At 40.7% G+C, this 14,352-nt stretch overlaps 1 protein-coding gene across 2 annotated transcripts; it reads left to right on the forward strand.

Annotated features, from left to right (window-relative positions):
- The first annotated feature begins 789 nt into the window (after nt 1-789).
- Nucleotides 790-12,425, forward strand: LOC124873461 (retinal Mueller cells isomerohydrolase-like). Of its 2 annotated transcripts, XM_047374121.1 has the most exons (14): nt 790-911; nt 1,743-1,825; nt 2,306-2,456; nt 2,825-2,932; nt 3,307-3,448; nt 3,889-4,036; nt 5,681-5,762; nt 5,862-5,994; nt 6,133-6,275; nt 6,351-6,480; nt 7,764-7,878; nt 8,465-8,559; nt 8,675-8,786; nt 11,274-12,425. In XM_047374121.1, exons 1-14 carry the CDS (start codon nt 901-903, stop codon nt 11,429-11,431), a joined length of 1,611 nt encoding a protein of 536 aa, XP_047230077.1. In that variant the 5' UTR covers nt 790-900; the 3' UTR covers nt 11,432-12,425. The 2 variants fall into 2 exon arrangements, with proteins under 2 accessions (XP_047230077.1, XP_047230078.1); XM_047374122.1 differs by lacking the exons at nt 790-911; nt 1,743-1,825 and having other exon boundaries at nt 2,328-2,439.
- Nucleotides 12,426-14,352: the final 1,927 nt, after the last annotated feature.

A 14,352-nucleotide genomic window follows, 5' to 3' on the forward strand; every position in this document is an offset into this window, starting at 1 on the left:
ATTTAGTTTTGTTTTATTATCACTGCTTGGCACAGAATTGGGAGGCGATTCTGCCTTTATTGCTGCTACTCAAACACGCAAGCCTAAGGTTTGCTTAAAGCTTTATAGGTAGTGCTTTTAACTGAGTTTAACTTCTTTGAGACCTGTAAAGGTCAGTCTGTGCATCAGAGAAATATGTCTCAGTCTGATCCAAGCAGCCGACTGCCAGGCCAAACCAAAAACTGACAACGCTTCAGTGAATAAGTAAAAAGAAACAGTTAAAAAAAACTCTAATTCACTTTGTTGAAACTGAATTTTTTACATTTTCTCATTAGCCAGTTTTTAATTGAACAGGACAAACTAATTATAGACAAATGTTTCCTTTTTTCCTCTGGCTCTCCTTACAAAAGTAAAATAAAAAAAGTTTCTCAAACTTATGCTCAAAACCATCAGGAACTAATTATGTCTAACTGTTTCTACATGTTCATCCACCAACAGAAGGTGCCAGATTTTAAAATCTAACTTTATTGGTCTGATCCACATCATTAGGAGGTGCAAGCGTTCATGTTCCCAGGTCGGTCAGGGCCTGGCGGAGGTGCCCAGAGAAAATTCAGCATGGAGACGAGGGCCTGGCATCTGAAAGGAGAGGAGACAAAGCTGGTTTGTTCAGCCCTGGGTAAAACTGGGAGGCGTGGGTGAAAGTTTGAGGAGGAGGGGGAGAAAGCTTGAAAGGAAAAGAGAAGGGGAGAATGAGTGAGAAAAGATGGGATGGGAGGGGAGGGGAAGGGAAGGGAAGGGAATGAGAGGAGGGGGAGCTGCAGGAAACATTTGTGTGGTTTAAATCCAAGCCAGAGTCTCTTGCGAAAGTAACGTGTGCACATCTACAAACGCAGGAGAAGGATTCAAAGATTAAACAGCAGCATGGTCAGCCGGTGAGGAATCATTTTCCTTTTTTTTCTTTGAGAATAGACAGATGAAATGCTAGATCCAGATTTCATGTTAAAATGTTTTTGCTTTCTGAAATGAAACAACAAACAACAGCTGGCAGACCTGAGATGTTTTACTGAAAGAGAAAAAACTTCAAGATGAGCCAGATGAGAAGATCCAGAGCTGATGCAAAGTTTTCCACACTTAGGAAAAAACTTTTCAACGTTCCAAATCTATGAAAGAATTGGAGCAACGACATAATGACAAAAACATGGGAAATATGTCTTGGATGTGGAAAAAGACTTGGATTGAAGAAGAGAGGAAGAATTTTGAAGTTCCACCTAAAGAGAAGAAGATTAGTTGCTCCAAAATGTTTAATAGAGAGATTCCAGAAGCAAAAAGAAGATTGTAAAAAAAAAAAAAGAAGAAAGAAGCAGAAATAGGAGAAGAAATTTGACTGGGAAAAAAAATCTAATGAAAAGTTCATACTGACAGAGGAATGTAAGATGGGCGTACAAAGACCAGTAAAAAGCTGGTGTTGTGAAGCTGCCATGGCTGGAAGCAGTTATGATCTGTCAGTTTATTTAATGCTCCAAAACAGTTGCTTAATACCATTTTTTAAATAAAATTATCTTCTTAGTTGGTGTTCTCAGGAGCAGGGAGTCGCCTGAGCTTCAGCCTGTTCATCCAACATGCAGTGAATACAACAGTGTTTAAACAGTCATCAAAATGTTTTATTATTTTTGTTATTTCAACAGAAACTCAACATTTAAAGTCAGCCTCTGAGTTATTTCTGATGTGTGATGCTTTTAATGTGGTTTCATCTTTGTTGTCAGAGTGGAACATCCCGCTGCAGGCTACAGGAAGATCTTTGAGACGGTGGAGGAACTAAATGAACCCATACCTGCAGAAATCACTGGTAAAAAGCAATCCACAGATATTCAGAAGCTTTCATGTATGTGTTGATGGGAGCCATTCTCCACACGCTTCACTTACACGGACAACCAGTGTTCACAAAACAATTCCTCTTCATGTCTGCCTGAAATACATCTTAGTAATTAATATCTTACCAGTTCCTTTATAGAATGACAACTTTAAACGTGAATAAATATGTTGGTAACATTAATTCACAACTAAAGATGGAGAGGAAATCACAATGAATCATCCGGCTGCTGAAGTGGACATCATGCATCACTGGTAACAGTTTTTGTCCACTTTAATTGAAATGTCGATTACTAAAAACCGGCAATTCAACAGGGAGGGTCTGAAGAGTCAAGATGATGGTATTAAATGAGGGAGGAGTGCATATTATACTGTTATAACCTGCAACATTTAGTGTCAGAAGGAGCAGAGGATTTTGAGACCTTAAACGACAGCATGTGAACTCCTGTTCACTCAGGTGTGATCCCATCGTGGCTTAGTGGAAGTCTGCTCAGGATGGGTCCTGGTCTTTTCGAGGTGGGGGACGAACCTTTCCACCATTTGTTTGACGGACAAGCTCTCATGCACAAGTTTGACCTGAAGGGCGATCAGGTGACATACTTCAGGAAGTAAGAACGCATCAGCCATGGAAAATGTTCTATTATCTATATTTTGTAATTTACTGTTGAACTTGTATTAGTAATGGTAAGGTTTTTTTTTTTTTTTAGAGGTTTAGAGTAATTTGGTGTTTGTATAAAAGAAAAAGAGCTGAAGTAATCCATCTTCATTAAACTGTTACCAGGAAAGTTTCCAGAAAAACTGAATGAGCAGCCAAAAACCACAACAACCAGTCATAAAAAATCTCTACAAGTCAAAAGCTCTTTCATGTTCCTGGGAATCTCACGAGTTGGTTTTTCCGCAGAACTGATGTTTTTAGACAGAAAACAGCTGCCTTACTGGTTATTTTTGCAAGTGACCTTGCAGTCTTTCTGTTTAGGTTTATCAAGACGGATGCATATGTCCGTGCCATGACTGAAAACCGAGTTGTCATCACTGAGTTTGGCACCGTTGCCTATCCAGACCCCTGCAAAAACGTCTTCTCCAGGTACGGCCGAAGACAGGTGGTCAGATGTCATTTAAACTGCCAGCTAAGGGTCTGATTGGCTGGGTATCGTTGGTATTTTATATCTGATTGATCAACACAAACACAAACAATTATTTTAAACAGAAATATGAAGGCATGTATCAGGATTAGGACTATTTTCTTTAAGATAATGCCAACTAAATAAAATATAATCTTTAAAAAAATTAAGAATCACATTTGGTCTTCCGCCTCACACCTTCGAGCAGAGCCGGCCTCTGAATTGTTGTTGTGGGGATCTCACATGATGATTTTGTGTGTGTTATATATTCTGAATCGTAATGATAGGGTAAAACCTCATCTGCTGATCAGTTTCCCTTGCACTTGTATCTGTTCAGGTTCTTTACCTACTTTAGAGGCATTGAAGTGACCGACAACTGTTTAGTAAACGTCTACCCAATCGGTGAAGATTTTTACGCCGTCACTGAGACCAACTACATCACCAAAGTGGATCCAGATTCGCTAGAGACGTTGAAGAAGGTGGGACGGTTTATTAGACTTTAACTGCAATAAAACCAACAGCATCTTTTCATATTTTTGACATTTTGATTTAGTTGCAGGTAGAAAAGCTGTTAAACAAAGAGGCATTTTTACTCATCTGAATTATCTGTAAAAGATTATAGAAAATAAAAAATGGCCTGATTTTCCCTCCTAACTGGCCCAGTCTTTGGGAACATTGAGGTGAGGAAGATAGCCTTTTTTCTTTTGAGATCATGATGCAGTATTTTATTAAATCTTCCTAATATTCCTGTTTAAGAGCCACAAAAACTACAACAGCTAGATCGTCAGAGGGTTAAAAGGGTATCTTAAGGCCGTTAAAATAGAACCATGCGAAAGGGAGAAGGTGCTCCAAACGGGATAATTGACAGCTGGTGTTTTTCTTGTTATTTTAAGATTTGACGACTGAGCATTTTTTTCAGGTGGACCTGTGTAAATACCTATCAATTAATGGGGTCACAGCCCACCCCCATACTGAAGCAGACGGTACAGTCTACAACATTGGAAACTGCTTTGGCAAGAACATGAGTCTGGCTTACAACGTCATCAAGATCCCACCTGCACAGAAAGGTGAGGCCTGCTACCAGCAGGGTTCCCATATGCACTGTAGGGAGAAATAATGCTTTGGTTGTGAGGTTTTTCCGGGTTTGGATAGGTCAAGATCAGGATTAAGATACATTTTACAGTTTGCTGTACAGCCAGCAGAGAACAAATGCAAAGGAAAAAACAAATTAAACTGACAGAAATACAAAAATAACAGCATACACAATACAACAATAAATGGATATTTGTACCTTTTTGAACAGCATTTTATTACCATAAAGCTGCAAGATGATGGCAGCAACCTGTGAAGGGGCTGGTTTGGGTTAGTTAGCAAGCAAAGCTTTGGCCTTCCTAGCAACTGGTTCTAGGCTGAGGGACTCAAACCAATAAATACAACAAATAGTGACATCATTACCAGTTATTTAATTAATGTCTTCGTCAAACTGTCTCAAACAGGAAACGTGTCTCTGAAATGAACCATAAACAGAATCATAAAAATTATTTTTTGGAGTGCACGCACATTTGAATGAATAGTTGTTTTCAAAAAACTCACCAGTGGCCCTGCAATCCATGCTGCATACAACCCATTGTTGCCAACAGCTCAGTGCTGGGATCTTGGACCATTCCTCCTTGGGTTCTGGGTCTTCTTCCATGCACTTCTATGTTCATCTCAAGGAACAGATTACTTAAATTTTAGGGACTGAGTTGGTCAGTGAAATTAATTGATTTTATGTCTGAACTATTTCTGTGTTGATCTGGACTTATGTTCTGATCACTAGCCTGCTGAAAGACCTGTTGATGACCCATTTTCAGTTTTCTGGTAAAGTCCACCAGAATTTACTGAAAATGTACCTTAATTTTACAAAGTCTATGCTGGTTTCCAGCACCTTTGAAAGAAAAATAGGCCCACTGCATGACAGATCCCCCACTGTACTTAACAGCTGATATGAAGTGAGTCCTCGCATGTTTATAGTTTGTTTTCACATAAAATCCACCCAGACTGTTGCTGAAAAAATTTATCTTAGTTGGCGCACAGATTTGCAAAAGCAATCCTAGTAGCTGTTGCATTGCAGCAAAAAGGTCCTAGGTTCGACTCCCAGCCTGGGGTCTTTCTGCATGAAGTTTGCATGTTCTCCACATGCATGCATGGGTTCTCTCCGGGTTCTCCAGCTTCCTCCCATAGTTTAAAAACAAGACTGCTATGTTAACTGATATCACTGCATTGCTCTTAGATGTGAATGGGTGTGTGCATGGTTGTTTATCCTGTGTGTCTCTGTGTTGTGCTGCGATGGACTGGCGACCTGTCCAGGGTGTACCCTGCCTCTCGAGCCTAGACTGCTGGAGATAGGTACCAGCTAATGGATGGATGGGTGCTGACTCTGGATGGTAGTGAGGTTATTATGGGTTCTCATCCAGTCTAGTTCTGATGCTGAACAGAAATGAGCCTCTTTATCATTTTCATATTTATAACACAGGGAAACTGAAAAAGATTAGAGCAACAAATCTGAATGCATCTCTGTGTATGTAGTCACTAAAAAGAGTCAACTTTTCTGAGGGTAAAATGGCTGCACAGATTGAACATTTTATTTAGATGGGGTTTAATTTTACTCATGAAAAAAATAAATTGAAGTAAAATATATCTGTTAGTAACTTTAAGCTGTTTATCTCCAGATAAATCAGACCCCATAGAGAAATCCCAGGTTGTGGTTCAGCTGCCCAGCAGTGAGAGGTTAAAGCCCTCCTACATTCACAGGTACACATTTATCAGACTCTTCTTCATATTCATTGGGAGAGTCCATATAAATTTATTGATTCTTCTTTATTTCGCTCTCTGTTTTTCCCATGTCTGTAGCTTCGGCATCACCGAGAACTACTTTGTGTTTGTGGAGCAGCCGGTGAAGATCAACCTACTTAAGTTCCTGTCAGCTTGGAGCGTGAGAGGAGCCACATACATGGACTGCTTTGAATCCAATGAAAGCATGGGGGTAAGATCAGAGGTTTCCTTTGCTTCACTCACAGATGGTCTCATCACAAAAAGCAGCTTCTTCTTTTTGAAACTGAATACTCATGGTTTATTGGCCTGTGGTCACTGCTTATAATAACTATGTGTGAACGTGTTGCAGACATGGTTCCACTTGGCCACTAAGGAACCTGCAGGTTATATGAAAAGCCACAAATACAGAACGTCCGCTTTTAACCTCTTTCACCACATCAACGCCTATGAAGACCAGGGATTCATTGTGGTCGACCTCTGCACGTGGAAAGGGTGATTATGAAGCTCTATATGTGGGGTGTTTGTATCTGTGTTTGCAACACACTGATATTTTATTTGTATTTGCAGGCATGACTTTGTGTACAACTACCTCTACCTGGCCAACCTGAGGGAGGAGTGGGAGGAGGTGAAGAAAGCAGCAATGAGAGCTCCTCAGCCTGAGGTCAGACGATACGTGCTGCCGTTGGATATTCACAGGGTGAGCTGAAACACACACACACACACACACACACACACACACACACACACACACACACACACACACACTATAAATGATTTGCAAAAGCAATCCTAGTCTCTACACATTTCCTATTTTGTCCTGTTAAAAACACAAACAAATGTGTTTTACTGGAATGAGATTTTAATGACAGTCCAACACAAAGCAGTGTGTAATTGTGAAAAGGAAGGAAAAGTCTACATGGTTTTGAAAATGTTTGATAAATAATAATAATAATTTTAGATGAGTGTTGCAAAAATATTTAGATGCTGGTCTGTTACTGGCTCTGTCAGCTTATTGAATTCATGTAAGTGAAAACTTTAAACTGTCAAGCTGCGTTTGAATGCGTGGAGATGTTTTCAGCTACTTGGACCGCACCAGAAACCCGTGTCGGTAAGACTACCCTGCACCCGTTTGACTGAAGAAACGTACTCAACTGACTCTGGACTGTAAATATCTCCAAATAAGTATGTCCTTCCTTTTTAAAATGTTTGTACAGTGGATATACGTTTCGAAAGTCCGCACATCCTTGCGAAATTTCCATTCTTTGTGATGTTAGAAAAAGGAGATCAAGATAAATAATTTTTAGAACTGAAAGAAAACAATCTCCAAAATGTCTGAAACCAGAGATAAAACGCCAGGCTAGCAGCCTGAATAACAGCAGCATTTATCCATTAAAAGCTCCACAATGAAAGCTTAGATCCATGTCTTGGTAGCTGTGCAGTTGGTCCATCCGTTCAGATGACTGACTGAACAAAGCTCTGTAAAATTTTCAAAGCTTGGGATATTGTTCTAGGACCTAACTCTGCTATTAACATCTCCACAACTTCCTGCCTGCTCTGATCCTTGTTCTTCATGATGCTGTTTGTTCTATAATGTTGTCTAACAGACCTCTGAGGCCTTCACAGAGCAGCTGGATTCTTACTGGGATTCAATTACTCACAGATTGGCTCTTTTTAGTTGCCAGGTGACTTCTGAAGGCAGCTAGTTGCTCTGGATTTTATTTTAAAAAATTGTAAAAAATGTGTTTACTTCTACTTTAATTTCCCAGTTTTGCACAACTCTGTGTTGGTCTATCTCCTAAAAATCTTGATAGAATACTTTAAAGTTTGTTACTTAATGTTTTGATGTGAACAAATGGGAAAAACATAATTAAGCCAAAGGTTTTATTCATAGCTATGTTTGGTTCGTTATCATGATAACTTGCTTCTGAACACAAACCCAACTGTTCTAACCTGCTTCGAATGATTTTTGGCTGCATTCAGGAAGAACAGGGGAGGAACCTTGTGTCTTTGTCCTACACAACAGCAACTGCTGTTCTTCACAGCGATGGTACCGTTTGGCTTGAACCTGAAGTTCTATTCTCTGGACCAAGACAGGGTAAACACACACACACACACACACACACTTAATTCATAGTATAAAAGCAGCACATGGAGGTAGCCAGACGTAGGTTAGTAATTCAATCAGGTTATCAGAGATTTACATTTTGTGCCATTTACTGTATGATTTAGGTTTATTTAGCCATAAAACCAGTAAAACTTGGACCTCCCTGTTCCACCTTGTTGTTGTGGCTAAAGAAAACAACACTTCAACTGTTGTAGTTTTATAAAAGCAGCAGCACAAAATAGTGTTTTATTTCACAAGGCATTACTACCATGAGTTTAGCATTAATCGTGATCTGTTTTTATTTTTTGATATGATTCAACCATTTTTGGCAGAGAAATATTGCTGTAGGTTCGAGCCAGTGTTTTGCTGAATATTTCTACCTTAAAATCCCAAAAAATATAATTAATACTAATCAATGTAGAGTGGAAAAATATCACTATGTAACATTTTTAGGAAATTTAAGGTGAAGTTTCTGTATTAGTATTTTAGAGGATCTTTTTATGGTTATGTTTAAATACTAATTTTGTGTGTGTCTTTCCTCGTTTTTTTCCCGTTTATGCCCCTTTGTGTCTTTTAGCCTTCGAGTTTCCGCAGATCAACTACTCCATGTGTTGTGGAAGGAAGTATTCATTCGCCTATGGTCTCGGCCTCAACCACTTCATCCCTGACAGGGTAGGAGCACTTTCAAGTTTAGTGAGAGTGAGACAGCTCGGAGGCCACCTAAAACACACACACACACACACACACATAAACACAGCTTTGTTACTGGCTTTGGTTTCCACCTCAGATTGTCAAGCTGAACGTGCAGACCAAAGAGACGTGGCTGTGGCAGGAGGAAGACTGTTACCCATCGGAGCCGCTGTTTGTCCCCACACCTGGAGCCACGGAGGAGGATGATGGTAAGACGCACACTCACCTGTATCTGCACTGGTTTCCAGCGTGGATGGATCTCATTAGCACGGTTTCAGTAACACACCTGTTGGAGGTCTTTGGGATTTTTGCATGTTTCTCTCTGAATCCATCTGGTTTCATCTATAGACCTTATACAGGTCCTTCTCAAAATATTAGCATATTGTGATAAAGTTCATTATTTTCCATAATGTCATGATGAAAATTTAACATTCATATATTTTAGATTCATTGCACACTAACTGAAATATTTCAGGTCTTTTATTGTCTTAATACGGATGATTTTGGCATACAGCTCATGAAAACCCAAAATTCCTATCTCACAAAATTAGCATATTTCATCTGACCAATAAAAGAAAAGTGTTTTTAATACAAAAAACGTCAACCTTCAAATAATCATGTACAGTTATGCACTCAATACTTGGTCGGGAATCCTTTGGCAGAAATGACTGCTTCAATGCGGCGTGGCATGGAGGCAATCAGCCTGTGGCACTGCTGAGGTCTTATGGAGGCCCAGGATGCTTCGATAGCGACATTTAGCTCATCCAGAGTGTTGGGTCTTGAGTCTCTCAACGTTCTCTTCACAATATCCCACAGATTCTCTATGGGGTTCAGTTCAGGAGAGTTGGCAGGCCAATTGAGCACAGTGATACCATGGTCAGTAAACCATTTACCAGTGGTTTTGGCACTGTGAGCAGGTGCCAGGTCGTGCTGAAAAATGAAATCTTCATCTCCATAAAGCTTTTCAGCAGATGGAAGCATGAAGTGGTCCAAAATCTCCTGATAGCTAGCTGCATTGACCCTGCCCTTGATAAAACACAGTGGACCAACACCAGCAGCTGACACGGCACCCCAGACCATCACTGACTGTGAGTACTTGACACTGGACTTCTGGCATTTTGGCATTTCCTTCTCCCCAGTCTTCCTCCAGACTCTGGCACCTTGATTTCCGAATGACATGCAGAATTTGCTTTCATCCGAAAAAAGTACTTTGGACCACTGAGCAACAGTCCAGTGCTGCTTCTCTGTAGCCCAGGTCAGGCGCTTCTGCTGCTGTTTCTGGTTCAAAAGTGGCTTGACCTGGGGAATGCGGCACCTGTAGCCCATTTCCTGCACACGCCTGGATGTTTCTACTCCAGACTCAGTCCACTGCTTCCGCAGGTCCCCCAAGGTCTGGAATCGGCCCTTCTCCACAATCTTCCTCAGGGTCCGGTCACCTCTTCTCGTTGTGCAGCGTTTTCTGCCACACTTTTTCCTTCCCACAGACTTCCCACTGAGGTGCCTTGATACAGCACTCTGGGAACAGCCTATTCGTTCAGAAATGTCTTTCTGTGTCTTACCCTCTTGCTTGAGGGTGTCAATAGTGGCCTTCTGGACAGCAGTCAGGTCGGCAGTCTTACCCATGATTGGGGTTTTGAGTGATGAACCAGGCTGGGAGTTTTAAAGGCCTCAGGAATCTTTTGCAGGTGTTTAGAGTTAACTCGTTGATTCAGATGATTAGGTTCATAGCTCGTTTAGAGACCCTTTTAAAGATATGCTAATTTTGTGAGATAGGAATTTTGGGTTTTCATGAGCTGTATGCCAAAATCATCCATATTAAGACAATAAAAGACCTGAAATATTTCAGTTAGTGTGCAATGAATCTAAAATATATGAATGTTAAATTTTCATCATGACATTATGGAAAATAATGAACTTTATCACAATATGCTAATATTTTGCGAATGACCTGTATTGACTAGATCATTCCAGGCCTCGAAAGCTGCTCTCCTGTAACATTTAGATGCATCCCTTTTCCAACACACCTGAGTTTAATGAATGTCTCGTCACCAGGCCTCTTCAGACTGAATCACCTGCTGATGAGGGTGATTCAGGTGTGTTGGAGCAGGAAATAGTAACAGTAGCTCTCAAGCACTGGAGTTGGGCACCCCAGGTCTTGTTTCACCAGAAAGGCTCATACTTGGAGTCCAACTGGATAATTAAAAGTGTACTTTAAATCCTCTTGGTTGAAGCTTTTCCTTTTCAAGCAAATTTCTCAGATCAATCTGCGTCATATCTGAGAACTATCGATGATAAATAACTTCTCGTGGGTTTCTTCATGGTAGTTTGGTCCATTTTTTTTTTTTTTTGACAGAGCCCAGTAGCTCTGGACAGAAGATAGCAGAGAAAAAATCAAACCTGGAAGACAAATTCTAGAAAAAGGTTGCTTTCCATAAGTGTTTACAAAAATATTACTATACTAGTTTAAATGTCCTTAAAGCAGATTCGAGCAACAACACATTTGTAGGAGTCCATTTCATTTTAATGTGCTTTAAAGGGGACATATAATGCTTTTAAATCCTTCCTTTTTACACTTAAATCATTAATTTCCTGTATTACACTGATCTCCACACTCTTATCCCTTTAAAACATGTAAAACGACTATATATATATATATATATATATGTATGTATGTATACCCCATGTGGCTTCTGCAGGCGTGTTGCTGAGTATCGTGGTGAAGCCGGGTGCCGAAAGACCAGGATTCCTGCTGGTTCTGGACGCCATGAAGCTTACAGAGCTCGCCAGGGCTGAGGTCAACACCGTCATCCCTGTCACTCTCCACGGGATGTACAAACCGCCTCCTTCACCTTAAACACACCGGTCTGTCCCTGTTTTCTGCCTGTTGAGTCCATAATGCATTCAGACCCGTTTTTAAAACAAGGACCACTGTGGTTAATACTAGGGGTTCTAAGTGCCACCATAATAACATGGATTTTAAAACAGCAGAACAGCAGGACTTGGACTTTATCAGTTTGTTGTCTTACGTGACTTAAAAACAAAGGAAAACAAATGGTTTTGCAGGTTAAGAGATGCAATTATAGACATTGTCTTTTGATTTTTTGTTTCAGTTTTATTCTTGTATTTCTGCTTGTGTTTAGGTTTGTAGTGATTAGAAGTGTTTATATATTAGTCATTCTCGCAATACGGCTTTTACTCACTGAGTTAATTAGACTCACCAGTTTCTCACTTCAGCAATCGTTGCTCCTTGGTATTTGATCTATAGTCACTTCTCACTGGTTTTCCAGTTACGGTCTTTGTTGCGCTTCATATGGTCATGTTGCTCCCTGTGCTTCTCTTTCCCGTGTTTTTAATCATACGTTTCAGTTCTTTAAGTTTGTGTTTCTAAACCCACAGCTACTTGGTTCTGCCCACCTCCTCCCTGCGTTAAGACCTTCCAATCCACAAATCACAACTGTTCCATTTTTACTCAGAAGGTCAAATCTCCACATTTTAGTTGGGTTATATAATTAAATCATATACAGTTGTATACTTTCTCCTCCATTGAACATGCTTGTTATGGCCTGTCCAGGGTGACCAGGGCCCAATGTGAAGTTGGTCCATCCTTGTCAGACCTCATGCAGCCACAACAGTCGTATAATTTTTAAAGGATTTATTTACAAAATGTTCTCTTCTTTTCAGATTTTAACGCTGAAAACAAGCTGTGTGGAACTTCAAGGTGGATTTACAGGGGTTGGACAATGAAACTGAAACACCTGTCATTTTAGTGTGGGAGGTTTCATGGCTAAATTGGACCAGCCTGGTAGCCAGTCTTCATTGATGGCACATTGGACCAGTAAGAGCAGAGTGTGAAGGTTCAATTAGCAGGGTAAGAGCAGTTTTGCTCAAAATATTGAAATGCACACAACATTATGGGTGACATACCAGAGTTCAAAAGAGGACAAATTGTTGGTGCACGTCTTGCTGGCACATCTGTGACCAAGACAGCAAGTCTTTGTGATGTATCAAGAGCCACGGTATCCAGGGTAATGTCAGCATACCACCAAGAAGGACGAACCACATCCAACAGGATTAACTGTGGACCCAAGAGGAAGCTGTCTGAAAGGGATGTTTGGGTGCTAACCCGGATTGTATCCAAAAAACATAAAACCACGGCTGCCCAAATCACGGCAGAATTAAATGTGCACCTCAACTCTCCTAGTTTCCACCAGAACTGTCCGTCGGGAGCTCCACAGGGTCAATATACACGGCCAGGCTGCTATAGCCAAACCTTTGGTCACTCACGCCAATGCCAAACGTCAGTTTCAATGGTGCAAGGAGCACAAATCTTGGGCTGTGGACAATGTGAAACATGTATTGTTCTCTGATGAGTCCACCTTTACTGTTTTCCCCACATCCAGGAGAGTTACGATGTGGAGAAGCACCAAAGAAGCGTATCACCCAGACTGTTGCATGCCCAGAGTGAAGCATGGGGGTGGATCAGTGATGGTTTGGGCTGCCATATCATGGCATTCCCTTGGCCCAATACTTGTGCTAGATGGGCGCGTCACTTCCAAGGACTACCGAACCATTCTGGAGGACCATGTGCATCCAATGGTTCAAACATTGTATCCTGAAGGCGGTGCCGTGTATCAGGATGACAATGCACCAATACACACAACAAGACTGGTGAAAGATTGGTTTGATGAACATGAAAGTGAAGTTGAACATCTCCCATGGCCTGCACAGTCACCAGATCTAAATATTATTGAGCCACTTTGGGGTGTTTTGGAGGAGCGAGTCAGGAAACGTTTTCCTCCACCAGTATCGTGTAGTGACCTGGCCACTGTCCTGCAAGAAGAATGGTTAAAATCCCTCTGACCACTGTGCAGGACTTGTATATGTCATTCCCAAGACGAATTGACGCTGTATTGGCCGCAAAAGGAGGCCCTACATCATACTGATAAATTATTGTGGTCTAAAACCAGATGTTTCAGTTTCATTGTCCAACCCCTGTAAATAAAAGCAACAAGCAAAAAGAAACTATCTGAAGTAAATCTAAAACGTTACCTATTCAAAATAAATAAAGGAGAATATCTTACCTCCCTGACAAAGAAAAACATGAGAACACTCCTCAACGTCACTTAGAACGTTGAAAGTGTTTTACCTAGATTCTTCACAGGTAAAGGTGTGGATGGTTGGGATGAGTAGAGGGTGAACGTCTGTGTTAAGTAATCTGCATCTGTCCGTCTGCTTGGTCCACCAATGACGGAGAGTCATCTGCACACTCAGATTTACGTATCTGGAAAAAACATGACCTTACAACACTAATCTGCCTTGATCTCTTTCAGTTTGTGTAGAAAGTTCTCAAAATTTCTTCCACCGCACTTTTCTTTTGATACGTTTCTGATGAGGAAAGATCATTGTGGCTTTTGGTTCCCATTTACCTTGCACAAAACTGTGCCAAAATTTCCTCTGAGAACCACTAAATGCTGCCCAGGTACCACAAGAGGTACTAGTACCAGCAGACAAGTTTAGCAAAGCTGCTAGCATTATGATGAATTTAACAATGCGAGGTGTATGTTTAATGGATTTTGTAAATAGCAACATACCGTGTGATTTATGCTACTTCTCCGGCTAACATCTAAACATCGTCATGTCATGTTAAACATTGCATGTAAAGACGAGAACACACAATCTACTTTTTCTGCATTGAAAATGTTTTGTTTCCTGATAAAAACAGCATGTAAATATCATACTTCAGAGCAATTTCTGCTCAATGTATTCAACATTTCA

The sequence above is a fragment of the Girardinichthys multiradiatus genome, chromosome 9, assembly GCF_021462225.1.
Source record: "Girardinichthys multiradiatus isolate DD_20200921_A chromosome 9, DD_fGirMul_XY1, whole genome shotgun sequence".
NCBI lineage: Eukaryota > Metazoa > Chordata > Actinopteri > Cyprinodontiformes > Goodeidae > Girardinichthys > Girardinichthys multiradiatus.